Source organism: Bos indicus, chromosome 6, assembly GCF_029378745.1.
Source record: "Bos indicus isolate NIAB-ARS_2022 breed Sahiwal x Tharparkar chromosome 6, NIAB-ARS_B.indTharparkar_mat_pri_1.0, whole genome shotgun sequence".
Taxonomy (NCBI): Eukaryota; Metazoa; Chordata; class Mammalia; order Artiodactyla; family Bovidae; genus Bos; species Bos indicus.
The window spans coordinates 84494379-84517664 of record NC_091765.1 but is presented as its reverse complement, the minus strand read 5'-3'; the positions used below and the strand labels follow the sequence as shown (position 1 = coordinate 84517664).

At 37.7% G+C, this 23286-nt stretch overlaps 1 protein-coding gene across 1 annotated transcript in view; it reads left to right on the top strand.

Moving 5' to 3' along the window:
- LOC109560042 (transmembrane serine protease 11F) overlaps positions 1–23286 on the top strand; it is a 123282-nt gene that overhangs the window by 63486 nt on the left and 36510 nt on the right. Inside the window, exon 2 of the mRNA XM_070790739.1 lies at positions 20588–20822. Within this exon, the coding sequence (XP_070646840.1) occupies positions 20588–20822 (235 nt within the window). The remainder of the gene's footprint in view (positions 1–20587; positions 20823–23286) is intronic.

Sequence of the window (23286 nt, the reverse complement as noted above, 5' to 3'; positions counted from 1 at the left end):
TAGCTTTTCTTCCAAGGAGTGACTTTTAATTTCAGGACTGCAGTCACCATCCACAGTGATTTTGGAGCCCCAAAAAATAAAATCTGTCACTGCTTCCACTTTTCCTCTTCTATTTGTCATGAAATGATGGGACCAGATGCCATGATCTTAGTTTCTTGAATGTTGAATTTTAAGCCAGCTTTTTAGCTCTCCTCTTTCACCCTCATCAAGAGGCTCTTTAGTTCCTCTTCACTTTCTGCTATTAGAGTGGTATCATCTGCATATGTGAGGTTGTTGATATTTCTGCCAACATTTGAGGAATACCAGCATAAGAATTATAGTTTCAAGCTGATGAACTATAATTATAACATTTTCATTTCATTGGCTGCCTATTATTTGTCAGGCACTGTGCTCAGAATTCCATTTCCATTATTTCTTAATAGTACAGAAAATGTGAGCCATCGTCCCATTTTTTAAAATAGAGAACTGAAATCTATCAAGAAGTTATAAAGTTATTAATAAGTAGTAGAATCTACTGTCATCTGCAAGTATTGGACAATCTATTTCATGGTATTTTAATACAACAGGTAAGAATGAGTTGTCACAACAATAGTCATACAATTTTTGTAAAGAGATTGTGTTTATTAAGAGATTCAGTGTAAGAGAAGGAATATTTCAGAAATACTAAACTGATATGAGTGAAAATTGTATTAGTAGACATATAAGCTTCAAATATAGACTAAGCCAACAAGGTAAAGGCAGGGAAAACAACCTCATTTTGGGGTTTTAGTGCTGAGGTCAATATGTTACAGCATCGTACTTAACGCAATGCAGAATTTATAAACTACCCATTATAGGTGAGCTTCACCTAAAAAAGGCAATACAAATGGGATTAAAATGCATGATGGCCTTGATTATTTTGAGGTTACTTAGTACCATGTCTGACAAATGATTGAAGAGGTGTTACTCTCCATTTCCACACTTGGACTCCTACTAGAGCCATTTTTCAAGACAAGAAAGTCAGATAAGAATGTAGAAATATATTCCATTTGAGTGAGAATCAAAATAAAATGGCATATTGAAAAAGAAGAAAGTTATTTGGATTCAGTTACCATTGTTTTGCCAGGGAAAATAATGGATTTTTTTTTTTTCATAAAGCTCAGCAAGTTAGTGGCATTTTAATAACAGCAAAACTATTCATGCACTTATGGCACTTTACATACAAAGTTTCATTTTATTTTCATAAGAAATTTGTGAAGTAGATAGTATTATGGACTTCCTTAGTGACTCAGTGGTAAAGAATCTGCCTGCAAAGTAGGAGACCTGAGTTCAATCCCTGGGTCAGGCAGATCCCCTGGAGAAAGAAATGGAAACCCACTCCAGTATTCTTGCTTGGAAAATCCCATGGACAGAGGAGCCTGGAAGACTGCTGTCTATGGGGTCACAAAGAGTAGTGACTAGACAAGAAAAAAACAAAGTATTATACACATTTTCTGATAAAAAATAAACAAACAAACATACTGAAGAACAGAGGGATTAAACATCTTATCTGAAGTCATATAGTTAGGCATTAAGTGAAAGCTGCTCAGTCGTGTCCAACTCTTTGTAACTCCATGGACTATACAGTCCATGGAATTCTCCAGGCCAGAATACTGGAGTGATTAGCCTTTCCCTTCTCCAGTGGATCTTCCCAACCCAGGGATGAAACCCAGATCTCCCACATTGCAGGCAAATTAAAATGGGGATTTAAAGGAAACAACTGGACTCCTGATGGTGCTTTTAGTTACTATAATATACTGTATCTCAACTCAAAACAAACTTTATGCCTTTTAACTGACCATACAGTAGATCATAATAAAAGTCCACTGTTAGTGATTTACTTCTACTGTGTCATATCCAGGGCTAAACACTGGGGGGAAAAGACTCTGAGTCTGCAGATATTGCTGAGGTGTGAAGCTTCCTTTGTGCATTCAAAATTGCATTTAAAATGCATATTGCGGTTCAGGCACTCGGGTAGTCCTCAGAGGCGCAGACTCAGTTGGGCCTGCGTTTTGTGCTCTTCCCAGGTCTGAGCAGCTCAGGTGATGAGGTGTTTGGCGAGCGCCAATGCTGCGACTTATCGCCTCCCCGTCACTCGGTTATCTGGGTGTAAAACTGGCGCACCTTCTCAGGCAAATGTTGACCGTCCAGACCCCCAAGAAGTTTTAGTTAGCAAAGAAGCCTGCTTACAGTTTTATAGATAATGTCTCTCTGGGGCTGCGATTGCCCCCTTCTGGCTCTGGCTGCCTGTCACCGGAGGGGGAAGGTCTGCAGCCGGCTATTTCATATTGTGTTAGTTTTCTGCTTCTCTGTGTGTGTGTCACTATGGGTGTGTATCACTATGTGTGTGTCACTCTATGTGTGTGTGTGTGTTTTAAGGAAGGTTGTTAACCTCAGTTAACCCATGTCATTATAGAGGTATTACTAACTACGGGAATTCCCAGTAATATATGCTGTTTGGCAAGAAGCGGAGAGGACTGTGCCCTAACAGAATATCTAATACGTATCTATGCTTCAGGTTGAATACAAATATGTTAAGACATGTGTAAGATATAATAAGAATTCCCCTTCAGGCTGCTGTCAGGAGAACACCTTATTAACACATAGATATTTATGCTGCCCATAGAGGAGTGTATCTTATTTACCTTAAGCTTGGATATTTACATGTCTTTAGTACCAAGAATAATCAGATATTTAAATTCTCATGTGAATATCAATAGTTATCTGATGGATTCACTTCACCTATTTCAAAGTAATTAAACAGGGTTTCCTGGTAATATTTTAATAATATTGCCCAAATATTTAATAATATTGCCCAAAGAGAAAGTCATCTAAGAGTGATCTTCAAGGTTTGAAAAATATTAGTCACACTTTATATAAATAAAGTTGGTCATAGAGTCTTCACAAAGTTACTTGTCTTTTGTATTTCAAAAGACCCTTAGCCAACTCATCCTCCTTTCTGTTGTGTTACTGAGTCAAATTAATATATTACTTTATTCAAACGGAAATTCTTGGTTCTCTGTTTCTAATTTTGAGAAGCATCACTTGTTTGATTTTTAAAACAAAGACAAACAGATACTGAATGAAAAAAGCGTGCTTACAAAATTCTCAGGGAGCTCTGCTTTCACCATTTCTATTCACCTGCTATATAATTCCTATTAACATTTCTCAGGTACTGAGAGATGATGAGAAATACTTTCTTAACATGTTTCATTGTTTTCCCAAAGCAGTAAAAAGATTTGGCCCACTGGTAGAAAGCACTGGAAAGGTTCACGTGATTTTATGTCACAACAAGGACCTAGATGTATTCATCAGCAAATACCCCAGTGTCTGTAACTGCGCTGGGCACAGTAGGTGCTCAATAAGAACTTGTTGAATGAATTGCATGTGGCAGAAGGATTAGATCCATTTTGTCTAATCCTGAGGAAATATAACCAGCATAATGGATATAAAGTTTAGGGATGCGTTTCTAAAAATCACCATCAGTTTATTCAAAGGTGAAAGAAATTTCCTCAGAAAATTAGGGAGGAAGTGTTTCAAGAATATGCTGATCGACTTTACAGTATAGTAGTGACATAATACAGGACATTGTAGCATTGTTGACTGAGCTGATTCATTATAAGTTATGCTTAACTATGAATTCCAAGCTTTCATATGGATTCCTGGGGAAAATCAAGAAACGCATATTCATATCCCTACTCCCAGACTTAAAAATACATTTGTATCTGCAACCAGTCTCAGGAAGCAGGTCCCTCTATTAAAGATGACTTCTCTAGATCGCAGCCTTTCCTTCCTCTTCTGAGGCCCTGGGACATGGAGGGAATACACAGCTCATGTTTATATCTACTGCTTACCTTGCTGGTTCCTTTCTTACAGATCAAAGCCTGCCCAGGATTTTCATACATTGGAAAGATGGTAGAGAGGGACACTTTAAAAGTGATAAGGTGTCCTCTAGATTTATGGCAGGTAAAGGCTGGAGACTTAGATGTTAGAGATGAGAAGGGGCTGTGTGACAGATCAAGATGCCAAGGACTCCATCACGTGAGACGTTTAGGGTTATATTAAAAAAATTTGTGTGTCATCATGAAAGTCAGAAGTTAATTCCTACGCCTGTGCCTAGTGGGGAAATTATGTACTGGTAGAGTTCTATACCATTATATCTACTACTGTGGGCAGGAATCCCTTAGAAGAAGTGGAGTAGCCATCATGGTCAAAAAAGAGTCTGAAATGCAGTACTTGGATGCAATCTCAAAAACGACAGAATGATCTCTGTTTGTTTTCAAGGCAAACCATTCAGTATCGCAGTAATCCAAGCCTATGCCCCAACCAGTAACACTGAAGAAGCTGAAGTTGAATGGTTCTATGAAGACCTTTGCAGCCAAAGATGGAGAAGCTCTATACAGTCAGCAAAAACAAGACCGGGAGCTGACTGTGGCTCAGATCATGAACTCCTTATTGCCAAATTCAGACTTAAATTGAAGAAAGTAGGGAAAACCACTAGACCACTCAGGTATGACCTAAATCAAATCCCTTATGATTATACAGTGGAAGTGAGAAATAGATTTAAGGGACTATATCTGATAGACAGAGTGCCTGATGAACTATGGACAGAGGTTCGTGACATTGTACAGGAGACAGGGATCAAGACCATCTCCACGGAAAAGAAATGCAAAAAATCAAAATGGCTGTCTGGGGAGGCCTTACAAATAGCTGTGAAAAGAAGAGAAGCGAAAAGCAAAGGAGAAAAGGAAAGATACAAGCATCTGAATGCAGAGTTCCAAGGAATAGCAAGGAGAGATAAGAAAGCCTTCCTCAGCGATCAAAGCAAAGAAATAGAGGAAAACAACAGAATGGGAAAGAATAGAGATCTCTGCAAGAAAATTAGAGATACCAAGGGAACATTTTATGAAAAGATGGGCTCAATAAAGGAGAGAAATGGTATGGACCTAACAGAAGCAGAAGATATTAAGAAGAGGTGGCAAGAATACACAGAAGAACTGTACAAAAAAGATCTTCATGACCAAGATAATCACGATGGTGTGATCACTGACCTAGAGCCAGACATCCTGGAATGTGAAGTCAAGTGGGCCTTAGAAAGCATCACTACGAACAAAGCTAGTGGAGGTGATAGAATTCCAGTTGAGCTATTTCAAATCCTAAAAGGTGACGCTGTGAAAGTGCTGTACTCAATACGCCAGCAATTTTGGAAAACTCAGCAGTGGGCACAGGACTGGAAAAGGTCAGTTTTCATTCCAATCCCAAAGAAAGGCAATGCCAAAGAATGCTCAAACTACTGCACAATTGCACTCATCTCACATGCTAGTAAAGTAATGCTCAAAATTCTCCAAGCCAGGCTTCAGCAATACATGAACTGTGGACTTCCAGATGTTCAAGCTGGTTTTAGAAAAGGCAAAGGAACCAGAGAACAAATTGCCAACATCCGCTGGATCATCAAAAAGCAAGAGAGTTCTATTTCTGCTTTACTGACTATGCCAAAGATTTTGACTGTTTGGATCACAATAAACTGTTTAAAATTGTGAAAGAGATGGGAATACCAGACCACCTGACCTGCTTCTTGAGAAACCTATATTCAGGTCAGGAAGCAACAGTTAGAACTGGACATGGAACAACAGACTGGTTCCAAATAGGAAAAGGAGTACGTCAAGGCTGTATATTGTCACCCTGCTTATTTAACTTATATGCAGAGTACATCATGACAAATGCTGGACTGGAAGAAGCACAAGCTGGAATCAAGATTGCCGGGAGAAATATCAATAACCTCAGATATGCAGATGACACCATCCTTACGTCAGAAAGTGAAGAGGAACTAAAAAGCCTCTTGATGAGAGTGAAAGAGGAGAGTGAAAAAGTTGGCTTAAAGCTCAACATTCAGAAAATGAAGTTCATGGCATCTGGTCCCATCACTTCATGGCAAATAGATGGGGAAACAGTGTCAGACTTTATTTTGGGGGGCTCCAAAATCACTGCAGATGGTGATTGAAATCATGAAATTAAAAGATGCTTACTCCTTGGAAGAAAAGTTATGATAAATTTAGATAGCATATTCAAAAGCAGAGACATTACTTTGCCATCAAAGGTCCGTCTAGTCAAGCCTATGGTTTTTTCAGTAGTCATGTATGGATGTGAGAGTTGGACTGTGAAGAAAGCTGAGCCCCATAAAATTGATGGCTTTGAACTGTGGTGTTATAGAAGACTCTTGAGAGCCCCCTGGACTTCAAGGAGATCCAACCCGTCCATCCTTAAGGAGATCAGTCCTGGGTGTTCATTGGAAGGAATGATGCTGAAGCTGAAATTCCAATACTTTGGCCACCTCATTCGAAGAGTTGACTTATTGGAAAAGACCTTGATTCTGGGAAAGACTGAGGGTGGGAGAAGGGACGATAGAGGACAAGATGACTGGATGGCATCACCGACTTGATGGACATGAATCTGAGTGAACTCCAGGAGGTGGTGATGGACAGGGAGGCCTGGCGTTCTGCAATTCATGGGGTCACAAAGAGTCGGACACAACTGAAGGACTGAACTGAATGAGAGTTCTGTATGCCCTCTGCATCCTAGAAACAGCTCTGTTTTAAATCAGTGCTACACATCAGAGTTCAAATAAGCATTACTTTAAGAAAGAGGTCTCATGGCCTGCAAAATGTTTTGTTCCCCAGGCAAAAATGTGTTGCAATCTTCCTAACCTCTTTCTTTCACATTCTATGACCAGTTCATCAGCATTCTGTCAGCTCTTCTTTCAAAATACATTCTGAATCTAATTATAAATTCTGATCTCCTCACTGCTAATGTGTCAGTCCAAGCCACTATCATCTCTCACGTGAACCACTGTGGTAGTCCCCTAACCAGTTTCCCTGCTTCTACCCTTCATGTTACCCCCATCCCCCATCAGAGTATTCTTCACACAGTGATTCTTTGAAACAATCATGGCATTCCACACATCAATATTCTATAATGTCTTTCTTTCTTATTCAGAATAACATAAAGAGTTCCTTATGGCCTGAGAGATTATAAACTGGCACTAAGACCCTCTTCAACCTCATCGTTCCCCCTGCTTCTCCTTGTTCACTGCCCTGTGGCCTTAATGACACTGTGGCTCTTCTGCAAATACCCCAAGTCTTCCTCACTTCATGACACTTGTACTTACCATTTCCTTTGCTTGCCATACTTTCTCCCCTGATATCTGAATGATTCCATCCTGCACTTTATTCATATCTCCACTTAGATGTCACTTCTGCTGAGACGTCTCCGCTAACCTGTTTAATCCCGCTGCATCCCTGTTCATTCACTCTCCTCTTACCTGGCACTTTCCATTTATGAGTAGATTTATTTATTGCTCACTGTCTCGCCTTCCCACCTGGGGACATGAAGGCAGAGAAGATATACTCAGTCCTACTATATTCCTACTATCTAAAATAGTGTCTGAAATAAGTCAATACTCAATGAAAATGTGGTGAGTTAATGAATAAAATCAAAGGTGTCTTATTAGCAGTGTGCTTGATAGTCATAGTAGCCATAAGTCTTCCTGAGGGGAAAAATGTGATCATTCTAAGGCAATTTTTGTAGTAACCATTTCCGACTCCTGACACAGGGCTTGAGAGCACAGATGCGCTCCTGCAGTTACATTCTCAGACTTCTAACAACCATCTCTGAGTTATCTCTGCCCCTTCAGACTGCTCAGCGCCTGGCCTCCCATTGCTGCCCATTTTCAGGCAGGAAAAAGGCACTCTGGGCTCCCACCTTCATCCCTGGCAGGAGCAGGACTGAATTCCCACCTCAGTCTGTGTATTCTCTGGCATATCTTTGAAGGACACAGGGAAACCATAGAAATGTTGCTCATATTTGTAGCATAAGCAATTAAATTAAATTAGTAAATATTGTTGTTTATATAGCTGCTTTCAGAGGTATGTCTGAACTTGCTGATATTTTAGCATGGGAGGAGGTTGCTTCTGGGTGCTTATAAGATGGCAATCATGATTTTGAAGGTCAGGTATAAAGGGGAATAGATCTTAGGCTGGCTCTAGAACTTATAGGTCTTAAACATTTATTTTAAGGAATCTTTGTAAAACATATGACATTTTTGTGATATCCTGACATATCTCACATGCTTTTATATTGTATTATACTATATAAATAGGATTTAATAAGACTAGCATCCTGCCTCTTCCTCCCTTCCCCCCATATACAGAGCACACATTGCAGCAAAGGGTTACGATGCTATGCAATTTCTGCCCACACTCTGCAACTTTGCCCTCCTCCATTGCCTGCCAAGCCAGTCGTATCTGGCTGGTGGGGAAGTTAATCTTGATGACTAACTCATACTTGAAATTCCCCCAGTTTCTCCCCACTTTGCCAGCTCCTTGTGCTTCTGCAGTCACTTATTACCGTGGCATTTACAGAATATGGCATGTGTCTTTCGGACAAAACCAAGCACATTTCTTTCCATCACCCTTTGATTTGTGACTTTTGTCTTTGGAATTTTTATCAAGTTTGAGACAGATTTTGCCCTGTCATGAAAATGCCAGTGTCATCACTACCTAGATAGCCGGATCATTTAAGTGATGCAGCAATCCAATCAGCTCCTGTTTTTAACTACACATCATTTTGCCAATGTTTCTGACATGTTTTCCAGTGTTATTAACAGTCCTCCCATAGAAAGAAATCTCTCGAAGAGAACTGCACTGCCATAGCTGAAGTAAATTAGACTGTTTAAACTATCAAAATGGTTCCCCAGATTTTCTTAAACTCTTTCCACTTCTCATCTTCTGTGAATTGTTCTCTTTTGTCAATTTCAACAACTTTTCTTTTCAGTAGTAGTGGAAAATGCTATTAATCACGTAGTTTTCTTTGACTTCCAAATAAATTCTATGGTCATATTTCTGTTTTAAAAGAATAATGAGAATATGATCATGAGAATTTGTTCTGCTTGTAAGCAAGGAGTAAAAAGGGAAGGATATGTTTAACCTGTATCACATGCTGAGGAACTTCCTGTATCCCTCAAGGGTTGACCCAACTGTCATATTATCTGAGAAGTCTTACCTATATCTATTTCTATTCTTTTCCCAAACAACTTTTATTAGTCAATTCTCTGTTTCCTAATTACAATACTTGGTAAAATCTATTGTTTTCCTATGACACTCTGTTGATTTTATTATGTCTTTCTACTCTACCATAAGCCCCTTGAATACCAAGTCTGGGTCCTTGTTTTGTTTTTAAATTTTTGTATCCCCACCCAGTGGCTGGAATATATTAGGCACGTAATAAAAGGTTCTTAAATATAATTGAAACAAGTATAATGAAAGGGCATGTGACAACCCTACTGACCTGATCATGTGTCATGTGGCTCTGGGTATGTTCCAAGTTCAGTACTACCAGAGTTTTGCCTGGCAACACCTGACATATTTAACATGATAAGTGATTATCTTATTAAATAGTTTTAGGACCTTTACCATGAACTTAATACTCATAGCAAGACTGTGGGAGAGAAAAGTACTGGGAAACCTTCTAATCTATTTGGAGTTTAGAGACAGTGCTGCTGCTGCTGCTGCTAAGTCGCTTCATTCGTGTCCGACTCTGTGCGACCCCATAGACGGCGGCCCACCAGGCCCCCCGTCCCTGGGATTCTCCAGGCAAGAACACTGGAGTGGGTTGCCATTTCCTTCTCCAATGCATGAAAGTGAAAAGTGAAAGTGAAGTCACTCAGTCGTGTCCGACTCTTCGCGACCCCATGGTCTGCAGCCTACCAGGCTCCTCCGTCCATGGGATTTTCCAGGCAAGAGTACTGGAGTGGGGTGCCATTGCCTTCTCCATTAGAGACAGTAGATATTGATAATACCCAAGTTTACAAAGCTTTCGAGAACCTTTGCATCTGAATCCATAAAGTACTGTAGTACATAGATCTGAAGTATGTCTGTTATAAAAAAGTTAAACATATTTATGTGTGAGATATATTTATATTATGTATGTATAATATGTCTCATATATATATCATTTTTAATATAAGTGTATATATATCTCACATATATATTGCCCTGGAAAGCAATATATACAATGAGTTCAGAGAAGCTGAGAAGTAGTCAATCAACGCGAAAGCAACACACAATTATTCAACAATATATTAATGCCTCTGGTGAAATCCCAGGGACGGCGGAGCCTGGTGGGCTGCTGTCTATGGGGTCGCACAGAGTCAGACACAACTAAAGCGACTTAGCAGCAGCAGCAGCTGGTGAAATAATCTTAGAAAATCAAGCACATACGTGTGCACATGAGCACACACATACCAACTATATTGTGAAGTCTAGAAATGGGAAAAGTAGTGCCAATAATGATATTTCAGTAACAAGCTGGTTCATCTCTTATCAGGAGTGTTCTCTTGTGACTTGTACAATCCATTAATTGGTTATTTTACAAATCTTTTTTGTCATGACTTATTTGTAACTCATTGCTCTTTAGTCTGGTCAAAATACTATGACTCATAAATGTAGTTCCATATTTCACTGACTTTTGAATAACTTATTCTATGGTAGCTCAGTGGTAAAGAATCCGCCTGCCAATTTAGAAGACATGGGTTGGTTGGATCCCTGGGTCCAGAAGAACCCCTGGAGAAGGAGATGACAACTCACTCCAATATTCTTGCCTGGAAAATCCCGTGGACAGAGGAGCCTGGCAGGCTATAGTCAATGGGATCACAAAGAGTCAGACACAACTTAGTGACTGAGCACAGCATAGCACATTGAGGCTTGAGAAACTGGGGATACATCTTACTCATACAACAATTGCTCCTGTCTGCCTAACATAAAAAACCCTATCTGCTTAGTTGTTTTGACATACAAGAAAAAAACTTATATTACCAAAGGGGAGAAGAAAGGAGTGAGAGGTTAGGAGTATATTATTATTAAAAGATATAAACTACTATACGTAAAATAGATAAGCAATGAGGATCAACTGGGAGGCATGAGATCCATGTTATTTAATGTAATATATAATGAAAGTGGCCTACTTCTGCACAGTGCTATTTAAACTAGTTAGAACCCCAATCAAATTTTTCTTAAGAGTCTCCATTTTAAGAAAAGTTCTGTAAAGGAAACTGTGGAAAAGCATCTGTTTCAATTGCTTAAATAAACTGAAAATTTCAAGACTGAACTAGCTGTAGGCTTCTCAATAATTATTTGTCATATGTCCAATTATCAGCTATTTTTGATATACTAATTACAGAGCTCATTGCAGATAGTGATTGGGAAGGGGCAAATTCTCTCACCTGTTTAAGTATGATTATAGCACTTATCATTAAAGAACCTGTCTCTAAAAAAGGATATAACTCTCAGGCTTAATTTCTAATCTACACAGCTGCATTTTGGAGGGGGCAGTCATAGATTTTATATTTGCTCTCTTGATCAAAACATTTGTGAGACTGTTTAGAGAGAAAGGTGTAAGACTGACTTTTTTTAATACACCTCTCTTGGTCTATGAATAAGTCATAGGAATGAAATAGCAGCATATGCTTAGACAAAGGAGAAATACAAATAGGAGCTATCTCTGTAGTAATATAGAAGAAATTTCTTATGCTAAAGAAACCAAAATGTTTCTATTAATATTAACAACATTTTAAGCCAAGCAATGTTCATTGGTTTATAACTTCTTATTCATAATATTTTTTAATTACCAATTCCAAACACCCAAATTATTTTCTAATGCAAGCTCTTCACACACGTTTTATCTGCCTGAAGGACTTGCAACAATTCTACATGTTCTCCTCACACTTCATCGCAGCATTAATATAACTTTCACACAAAAGACTCCATTACTTTTTTCAAGTACTCCCTCTCTCCCAACTTAATCTATAAAATCTTATTTTCTACCACAGATATCTTATTCAACTTCTTCTAAGCTCTTGTCCCTACTTTTAAGGATCTCTATGCTTACTAATTTTATCTTTCCTCTCTTGTAGACTACAAACACTATGACAGCAAGGATAATGTGTTTTCATTTTATTTACTGTGTATTCAATAATGATTAGTGCCTAAAACATAGTGTTTGTAATACGATTGTTTGGTAAGTATTGATAATAACATATTTTAGAATTGTTTAGCTTTTATACGCAAGTGATTTTTCTGGATGTAGGACCTAGACTGAAATTCTTTCATTCATCATTCATTCATTCATCCAAGAGCAGCGACATTTATGTCAGGAATTATGCTAGGTATTATTAGCATTAGTTGCAGAGTATTAGAGTAGTCTATTATTGTGGCTCAGAGGGTAAAGCATCTGCCTGCAATGTGGGAGACCTGGGTTCAATCCCAGGGTTGGTAAGCTCCCCTGAAGATGGAAATGGAAACACACTACAGTATTCTTGCCTGGAGAAGCCCATGAACGGAGGAGCGTGGTAGGCTCCAGTCCAGGGGATCTCAAAGAGTCGGACACAACTGAGTGATTTCACTTTCACTTTTCTCAAAAAAGCTTCTGGTTTCTGACAATTTCTATTCATATAGTTCTTCAGAATTAGGAAATGTCTCATATATACTTTCTTAAAATACAACCACATTAAAATGGGGGGGGGGTGGATATCATCACTTTAATTTGATAGACAAGGGATTCTTAGAATCAGAGCATCAAGATAAAAGGATCAATATATGACCAAAGACTTGAACCTTAGATTTCTTATGCTGAATGTCATACTTTTTCTAGTGCTGTTTCCATACATACTTCATTTGTGTAACCACTCAAGTTTTATTTCTGTTTAAGTTACCAAAAGGCTTTAGTTCCTGTATTTTGTTCATTTTAATTTATTCTTTTTAAAGGACAAACTTAGGCTTAATTCTCTTTTAAACAGATCAAATACTAGGCACTATTAAAGAAGTAAAAAGCTCCCTTTATTGTCTGAATCACATTCGATGAATAAATCACTGTAATCTACAAATCAGAATAAACATATGGGAATAATGTAAATGGAATTTAAATGTAACTAAAATAAAGCAATATTTTTTCAAAGTTTGAACCAGTTATACATTTTGAAAAAATCCACTTTATCATAGCCAAGTTCTCAAAGTTCATTGAACACTTAAAATTGCCTTGAATGCATTTTGTATATTATGCTCATACAAACATTTCACAGCAGTCTAGCTGATAAACTTTAAATTTCCTGAATGCTTTGTTTGGTTTTTACCACCTTATTTTTCTCTATTAGGGTAAACCACTTCCTTTATAATTATCTGGTGTCTGCATAATGCTCCCTTCCAGCTCTACTTCAAAACATGGAAATGAGCATTTGGTAAAAATTTAGGCTTCCACGTGAGACAAAAAGTCTATATTCCAGCTGTAACAGACTGAGAATAGCTGATTACCAAACAAAACTCATTTTAAAATTAAATATTGCCATGATAAAAAAAAAATCTCCTTTATAAGATAGAGTTATCATGATGTAATATCATGATTAATAACATCATCCCCATAAATTTGATTTTTGTCATTTCTTGCTTTCTGAAGGGCTCAGAGTACTAAAACCAAACTGACAAAACTTACAGGAAAAGGAAGTGAGAATTTTTTTAAACTGCAGCAAACAAAATATCTATAACTAAACAATTGAGAATACTTAATGTCATAGATTTTGGAGCTGGAGATTTCAGTTATGAATGAGAAGGAATATATTACTTAGGTGGAGACAGAAGTAACTTTTTTTTAAATTGTTTCTGGGCTGTGTGATATCAACTTTAATACTTTTATTAGAGTCATACAAACAGGTGTTAGTGACAAAATTAAAATAAAATGAGTCAAAGAGAAGATGCAAACTGGATACTTCCCATTTGAGACCAAATATGAGGAACATACACTGCTCATTATTAACAACATTTATGTCCATGGGGTCGCTAGGAGTCGGACACGACTGAGCAACTTCCCTTTCACTTTTCACTTTCATGCATTGGAGAAGGAAATGGCAACCCACTCCGGTGTTCTTGCCTGAAAAATCCCAGGGATGGGGAAGCCTGGTGGGCTGCCCTCTATGGGGGTCGCACAGAGTAGGACACGACTAACGTGACTTAGCAGCAGCAGCAGCAGCGTGTCTACATTGGAAACATTTTCTCTTCATTTAATTTTCCTCATCTTGCCGGAGGCACAATCATAGAAACAAGGGAGCCATTAATCTTCTCTTTGGCTCACAGCTAAGAAATCAACAAAGCTCAAGGACTAGAGCAAAATCCATTTTCTCCTCTCCACCCTACTTACTGCTTCGGCCTTAGTACAAGCCATCACCCTTTCTCCTGGACCTTCAAAATGACATCTACACTGGTCTTTCCATCTGCACTCTTGCTGTAAATTTCATTCATACCTCTGTGATTATTCTCAATTCTCAGCCTAACTAAAACTTTTATTGTTTCCTCACCTCACCTTCGACAGAATCAATTTCAAGCTCTTTACTTTGGGTTATAAGACTCCTCATGAGCTGGTCCAACCCTCCAGCCTTACCATGTCCTCTTTTGAGTACAATAATGCTGTGAAAGACTTGCCATAATGGATATACTTTGGAAGACATAATTGTTTAAGGGCAAAATTCATATTTTATGTATGTATTTTCCCAGTATAATTATTATTGCAAAATGCTGTTTCACCTCCCTAGTGTTTTTTGTTTTTATTTTTTACACATAATATTTTTTTCCTCTGTTCCCTTCTTCTCTTTTATTCCTGGACAACTTTTATCAAAGTTTTAAACATGTTTCTTTCTTGATAAAACTCCCTGACACAGCACTCTAAGAGGTTGCTTTCTCTTCTTGTACTAAATTTTATTTTGGCATAGTTCATACTGTCTATTGATTACTTGTTTCCATGTCTGTGTCCTCATTTATAATATGAGCATCCTAAATACATTTTTTTTATTTTATTTTATTTTTAAACTTTACATAATTGTATTAGTTTTGCCAAACATCAAAATGAATCCGCCACAGGTATACATGTGTTCCCCATCCTGAACCCTCCTCCCTCCTCCCTCCCCATACCATCCCTCTGGGTCGTCCCAGTGCACTAGCCCCAAGCATCCAGTATCGTGCACCAAACCTGGACTGGCATCTCGTTTCATACATGATATTTTACATGTTTCAATGCCATTCTCCCAAATCTTCCCACCCTCTCCCTCTCCCACAGAGTCCGTAAGACTGTTCTATACATCAGTGTCTCTTTTGCTGTCTCGTACACCGGGTTATTGTTACCATCTTTCTAAATTCCATATATATGCGTTAGTATACTGTATTGGTGTTTTTCTTTCTGGCTTACTTCACTCTGTATAATAGGCTCCAGTTTCATCCACCTCATTAGAACTGATTCAAATGTTTTCTTTTTAATGGCTGAGTAATACTCCATTGTGTATATGTACCATAGCTTTCTTATCCATTCATCCATACATATTTTAAAATTTTTATACCTCTTGGGCTCTAGAATAATTTCAAGAATGTTCTCAAGATCATCTCATTTAAAGGATTTAAGTTCAAATACATTAAGATTAAATTTTTAAGATAAAATTAAAAACATAAAAACTGCTCCAAAATATCTCACTTGTAAAATATTAAATATTGAATCCTATTTGGGGATTCAGAATATAAAGCAAATAAATACCAGCTCTCAAGTTGGAGAAAGATAATTTAAATTACTTAAGGTATTTTGGGTGGACAGGTAATACATGAGTTGGGATAGGTAAGAGACAAAATGAGACAGGGCAAAAGCTAACAGAGTTTTGTCAAAAGAATACATTGGGCATAGCAAACAGCCTTTTCCAACAACCCAAGAAACGACTCTACACATGGACATCTCCAGATGGTCAATACTGAAATCAGACTGATTATGTTCTTTGCAACCAAAGAGATAGAAGCTCTATACACTCAGCAAAAAAACAAGACTTGGCTAACTGTGGCTCAGATCATGAACTTATTGCAAAATTCAGACTTAAATTGAAGAAAGTAGGGGAAATCACTAGGCCCTTCAGGTATGACCTAAATCAAATCCCTTATGATTATACACTGGAGGTGAGGAATAGATTCAAGGGATTAGGTCTGGAGACAGAGTGCCTGAAGAACTATAGATGGAGGTTTGTACCACTGTACAGGAAGTGGTGTCCAAAAACATCTCAAAAGAAAAGAAATGTAAAAAGGCAAAGAGATTTTCTGAGAAGGCTTTACAAATACCCAGAAAAGAGGAAACATGAAAGGCAAGGGAGAAAGGAAAAGATATACCCAACTGAATGTAGAGTACCAGAGAATAGCAAAGAGAGATCAGAAAGCCTTCTTAAGTGAACAATGCAAAGAATTAGATGGAAAAAAACAGAATGGGAAAGACTAGAGATATATTCAAGAAAATTTGAGATAAAAAAGAGAACATTTCATGCAAGGATGGGCATGAAGAAGGATAGAAACGGTAAGGACCTAAGAGAAGCAGGAGATATTAAGAAGATGTGGCAAGAATACACAGAAGAACTATACAAAAAAGATCTTAATGTCTCATATAGCCATGATGGTGTGGTCACTCACCTAGAGTCAGACATCCTGGAGTGTGAAGCCAAGTGGGTCTTAAAAAACATTACTATGAACAAAGCTAGTGGAGGTGATGGAATTCTAGCTGAGGTATTTCAAATCCTAAAAGAGGATGCAGTTAAACTGCTGCACTCAATGTGTCAGCAAATTTGAAAAACAGCAGTGGCCATAGGACTGGAAAATGTCAGTGTTCATTCCAATCCCAAAGAAGGGAAATGCCAAAGAGTATTCAAGCTACCACACAGTTGTGCTCCCTTCAGATGTCAAACGGAGAAGGCAATGGCACCCCACTCCAGTACTCTTGCCTGGAAAATCCCATGGACAGAGGAGCCTGGTAGGCTGCAGTCCTTGGTGGCGCTAAGAGTCAGGGACGACTGAGCGACTTCATTTTCACTTTTCACTTTCATGCATTGGAGAAGGAAATGGCAACCCACTCCAGTGTTCTTGCCTGGAGAATCCCAGGGACGGGGGAGCCTAGTGGGCTGCCATCTATGGGGTCGCACAGAGTCGGACACGACTGAAGTGACTTAGCAGTAGCAGCAGATGTCAAAAAGATGATGTTCAAAATCCTTCAATCTAATCAACGGAAAACTTCCAAATGTGCAAGCTGGATTTAGAAAAGGCAAAAGAACCAGAGATCAAATTGTCAACATTCATTGGATCATAGAGAAAGCAAGAGAATTCCAGAAAAACATCTACTTCTGTTTCATTGACTATGGGAAAGCTCTTGACTGTGTGGATCACAACAAACTGTGGAAAATTCTTAAAGAGATGGGAATACCAGACCCCCTTGTCTGTCTCCTGAGAAACCTGTATGCAGGTCAAGTAGCAATAATTAAAACCGGACATGGAACTGACTAGTTCAAAATTGAGAATGGAGTACATCAAGATTGTATATTTTCACCCTGAGTATTTAACATCTATGCAGAGAACATCATATGAAATTTTGGGCTGGATGAATCACAAGTTGCCATCAAGGTTGAAAGTGAAAAAATCAAAGTTAGTCACACAGTCGTGTCTGACTCTTTACGATCCCATGGACTGTAGCCTGTCTGTCTCCTCTGTCCGTGGAATTCTCCAGGCAAGAGTATTAGTTTAGGTTACCATTTCCTTCTTAAGGGGATCTTCCCAACCCAGGGATCAAACCTGGGTCTCCTGCACTGCAGGCAGATTCTTTACCAACTGTATCATTAGGGAAACCCAGAATCAAAAATGCTGAGAGAAATATCAACAACCTCACATTTGCAGATGATACCACTCTAAGGGCAGAAATCAGAGAAGGAAATGACAACCCACTCCAGTAGTTTTGCCTGGAAAATTCCATGGACAAAGAACCAGGTAGGCTACAGTCCATGGGTTTTCAAAGATTTGGACACAACTGTGTGACTAACTTTCACTTTCAATGGCAGAAAGTGAAGAGGAAATAAAGAGACTCGATGAGGGTGAAAGAGTAGAGTGAAATCTGGCTTAAAACTCCACATTCAAAATACTAAGCTCATGGCATCTGGTCCTATCATAGCAAATAGAAGGGGAAAATGTGGAAGCAGTGACAGATTTTATTTTCTTGGGCTCCAAAAAAACTGCAGAGGTTGACAGCAGCCACAAAATTAAAAGAAGCTTGCTCCTTGGAAGGAAATCTATGACGAACTTAGACACCGTATTAAAAAGCAGAGACGTCACTTTTCTGACAAAAGTCCATATAGTCAAAGCTATGGTTTTTCCAATAGTGATGTGCAGATGTGAGAGTTGGACCATAAAGAAGGCTGAGGGCCAAAGAATTGATGCTTTTGAATTCTGGTGCTGAAGACTCATAAGTGTTCCTTGGACAGTAAGGAGATCAAACCTGTCAATTCTAAAGAAAATCAACCCTGAATTTTCATTGGAGGACTGATATTGAAGCTGAAACTCCAATACTTTGGCCACCTGATGTAAAGAGCTGACTCACTGGAAAAGACCCAGATGCTGGGAAAGATTGAGGGCAGAAGAAGGGAGCAACAGAGGATGAGATTGGTGGATGGCATCACCATCTCAAGGTTCATGAGTTTGAGCAAATTCTGGGAGATACTGAAGGAAAGCAAGGCTGGCATGCTGTGGTCCATGGGGTTACAAAGAGTCAGACACAACTTAGCGACTGAGCAACAACAACAAGTGTAAAATGGAAATGAAGAGTTTTTGTAGGGACTGAACTCTTATCAAGTATAACTTGCAATTTGTGGTTTCACTAATAAAAATGGGAAGAACTGTAGTCAGGACTTCAAGAGCAATGTTGTTACTCTTTAAAAAAACTTTATTTTAATTGGAGGATAATTGCTTTGCAAGGTTTTGTTGGTTTCTGGCATATATCAACATGAATCAACCATAGGGATACATCTGTCTACCCCGCTTCAACCTCCCTCCCACCTCCCACCCCATCACATCCCTCTAAGTTGTCACAGAGCATGGGATTGAACTCTCTGAACCAAAGAGCAAATTCCCACTGGCTATTTTACATATGGTAATATATATGTTTCAATGCTACTGTCTCAATTCATCCCAGCCATTCCTTCCCCCACTGTGTCCACAAGTCTGTTTATGTCAGTGTCTCTGTTGCTGCTCTACAAATAAGTTCATCAGTATCATTTTTCTAGATTCCACATATGTGCATTAATATATGATATTTGTTTTTCTCTTTCTGACTTGCTTCACTCTGTATAACAGGCTCTAGATTCATCCACTTTACTAAAACTGACTCAATTTCTTTCCTTTTAATATTCCATTGTATATATGTATCACATTTTCTCATCCATTCATCTGTTGATGAACATCTGGGGCTTCTTCCATGTCCTGACTATTGTAAATAGTGCTGCAATGAACATTGGGGTACATGTACCTTTTTAAATTTTGGTTTCCTCAGGGTGTATGCCTAGTAGTGGGATTCCTGGATCATATGGCAGTTTTATTCCTGGTTTTCTTTTAAGGGATCTCCATACTATTCTCAATAGTGGCTATATAAATTTATATTCCCACCAACAGTGCAAGAGAGTTTCCTTTTATCCATACTCTCTCCAGCATTTTTTGTTTGTAGATACTTGATGATGGCCATTCCTACCAGTGTGAGGTGGTACCTCATTGTAGTTTTGATTTGCATTTCTCTTATAATTACTGATGTTATACATCTTTTCATCTGTTTATTAGCTATCTGGATGAGTTCTTTGGAGAAATGTCTGTTTAGGTCTTCTTCTCATTTTTTGATTGGGCTGCCTTTTTTTTTTTTTTCTGATATTGAGTTGTATCTACTGCTTGTATGTTTTGTCAATTGCTTCATTTGCAATTATTTTCTCCCATTCTAAGGGCTGTATTTTCATCTTATTTATGATTTTCTTTACTGTGCAAAAGGTTTTAAGTTTAATTTGTCCTGTTTGTTTATTTTTGTTTTTATTTCCATTACTCTAGGAGGTGGGTCATAGAAGATCTTGCCCTGATTTATGTCAAAGGGTGTTCTGCCTATATTTTCCTCTAAGAGTTTTATAGTTTCTGGTCTTCTATTTAGGTATTTAATCCATTTCAAGTTTATCTTTGTGTATGGTGTTAGGAAGTGTTCTAATTTCATTCTTTTATACATGGTTGTCCAGTTTTCCCAGCACCACTTATTGAAAAAACTATCTTTTCTCCATTGTGTTGTTATTTTTAAAATAAGCAATTAATAAAGAGTTTAAGGTCTTTGAAAAGTATACATATTAAAACCTTTTATTTTTAATCAAGAGATACCAGTGAGATTATTATACAACTTTGTTGCTAAAAGTTTCTTTTTAAAATATTAAAATGTTATCGATAAATTACCTTCTTATTACATGAGCCTTTGTACTTCACCACCCAAACATTATTGCCAATATGTTTGACAAAATATAGAGGGGAGATGCCCTCCCTTCACCACAACATCAGTAGAGCTTTAATTAAAACATACAGGGATTGAGGTGCTGGGGGAGGGTAAACAAAACCTGGTGTTCCTATCAAAATCTAAGTATCTTATTGTGAATTAGCAGTAGAAACTCTTTTCACAGAATTATATCACACGTGGACTTGGAATAGAACTGTACTACAATTTTTTTTTTTTACCTTACTGTTTTTCTTTCCATTATCACAGACCACTTGAATGTTCACAAGCTAATTACCCACAAGTTGAATATCAAAGAAGACAGCAATGCTGGGGCCCTATAAGTCTATCTCTTTTCACATTGGCAATCATAGCGATCATAGGAATTGCCATTGGTATTGTTACTCATTTTGTTGTTGAGGGTAAGTATACAGGTCACATTTCTATTGCCTCAGTGCTCCATGACTTAATATCTTGAAATTCTCAGTCATATAAAAATTCCATTTGCATGCTATTAGCATTTTAATTATTAATCTTTTACTGATGTTAAATTACAGTTTGCCCCAATATTGAGTCCTATGTTTCATATTTCCATCCAGTGATGCTTGCAATATATTTACATTATTACAAAGACAATTGAAAACAAATACATATTTTTTTAAAAAAGAATGAAAACATTATCTTTAGAATAAAAACAAATCATATCATGTGTTGAGTGTAATATATATATTTTTCAAAATCAATATGTCAATGAGGTGCTCTAAGAAAAACTAATAATATGAGAAAATTACATGAAAAATATCTTTAAAGGGCTAAAGATTAAACATTATTTTTGAAAGAAAAAAGACATTGTTTTATGACTAAAGGAAGAAGAAAAAACTCAGAATTATTCTACCTTAGGTGAAAAAATAGAGAGTCAGTACCACATTTAAACCAAATGAAAATCAACCAAAGTCATTTACCTTTGTCTTTGGTATGTGTATTTATAATCACATATGACTGAGACTTTGTCAAAAATTTTACAGAATTGTATGACCCATAACAATAAAACCACATTTGAAAGAATTCCCAAGTGGGGATGAATTATTGTCCAATGTGCTCAGTTTACTAGCTTACCTACTTTATTGGGAGATTGATCATATTCATTTCTTAAACTCATATAATAAAAAATAACCTACATTAACCTCTATGTCTTTCTTGTTAATATCTTTTGTGTTTAGAATGCAGTTCATCTTCAATATTTCATGTGTTCAAGAAATAAAAAAGTAAAGGAATAATATAAATAATGGGAAAAAGGTATTTTAAAAATATCATAGAAGTTGTGTTAGGCTGAATAATGTCCCCACACCCCAATACATCTGTGTCTTAACCTTTGTAACTAATGAGTGTTACCTCATATGGCAAAAGGGACTTTCCAGATGTGATTGCTTCAAGGATTTTGAAGAGCCGTTATTCTGGATTTTCTGGATGGGCCCTAAATGTAATCCCAGTATCCTTATAAAGGACAGGCAAAAAGCCCAAAGAAGGAAGAAGGCTATATGACAATAGAAGCAGGGAAGAGGAAAACAATGTGATGTATAACCACAGGCTAAGGAACGAGGATCCCTCTAGGAGCCAAAAAAGGCAAGGAAAAAGATTCACCCCTTAGATCCTCCAGAAAAACAAACAGACACACAAACAGGTCTTAATTTGAGCCCTGTAAAACTCATTTCAGACTTTTGACCTAAATTGGTGGTCACTGGTCACAACAGCAATAGGAAATTAATACAGTGGTAAGTTCTTGGACTGCAAGGACATCCAACCAGTCAATCCTAAAGGAAATCAACCCTGACTATTCACTGGAAGAACTGATGCTGAAGCTGAAGCTCCTACACTTCAGTGGAGTGGTCTATAAAAAGGTGAAAGGGATAATGTAAGAAAAATTTTAAGAAGACTGTGTGGTGAATGCAGACAAATATAAGCAGTCTGCTATAGTTTCAACAGAAATTATTAAGGGAATGTGGCAAAAAATATGCTCAAGAGGTAAGCAGGACCTAGGTCAAGGAAAACCTTTGTAGATCATAGTAAAGTGCTGTGACTCCTTCCCCATTGGCAATGGAGAAAAATGAAGGTGTTTTAATTGGAGAAGTGATATTGTCAAATTTGCAATTTAAAAAGATTTTTCTGCTGCTATGTGGGGAATAGAACTGAGGAAAACAGAACATGAGGCAGGGTACTAGTTAGAAAGTTGTTACATTTTCCAGACAATAAATGATGAGGAAATGAACTACAGCACTAATGACAATAGAGTTTGTGAAAAGATGATGAAGTTTTAAAACTTAGGAGATAAAATTTTCAGAATCTGTTGATTAATAGGAAGAAATCAAAGTTTACTTTAAAAATTCCAGTCTGGGTCATGAAGTAGATTGTAATGACAGAATTTAAGATAGAGAATCTAGACAGAGTACTTTTTTAATAGAAAGGTCATTTTGTTTTGGATAGACATTAGCTGGGTGGTTGATGAGGATCTGAATTAAAGATATAACTCTTCTGGATAGGATAAGGGATTCAGAAGATATTAATAAGTTGCATTCATAGATCTTAAGGCTGAAAAATGGGATATTACAAATGAGAATTAAGCCATATTTTGGGTGAATGTATAGACGAGTAAGTTGTTAAGAAGATAGAAAACAGAGGATATGAAGCAAGGTTTGAATCTAAAAAGAGGTAAATGACCCTGGTTAAGGATAGAAGTGGGCTTCCCTGGTGGCTCAGTGGTAAAAAATCTGCCTGCCAATGCAGGAGACATGGGTTCAATCCCTGGGTCAGGAAGATCCCTTGAAGAAGGAAATGGTAACCCATTCCAGTATTCTTGCCTGGATAACCCCATGGACAGAGGAGACTGGA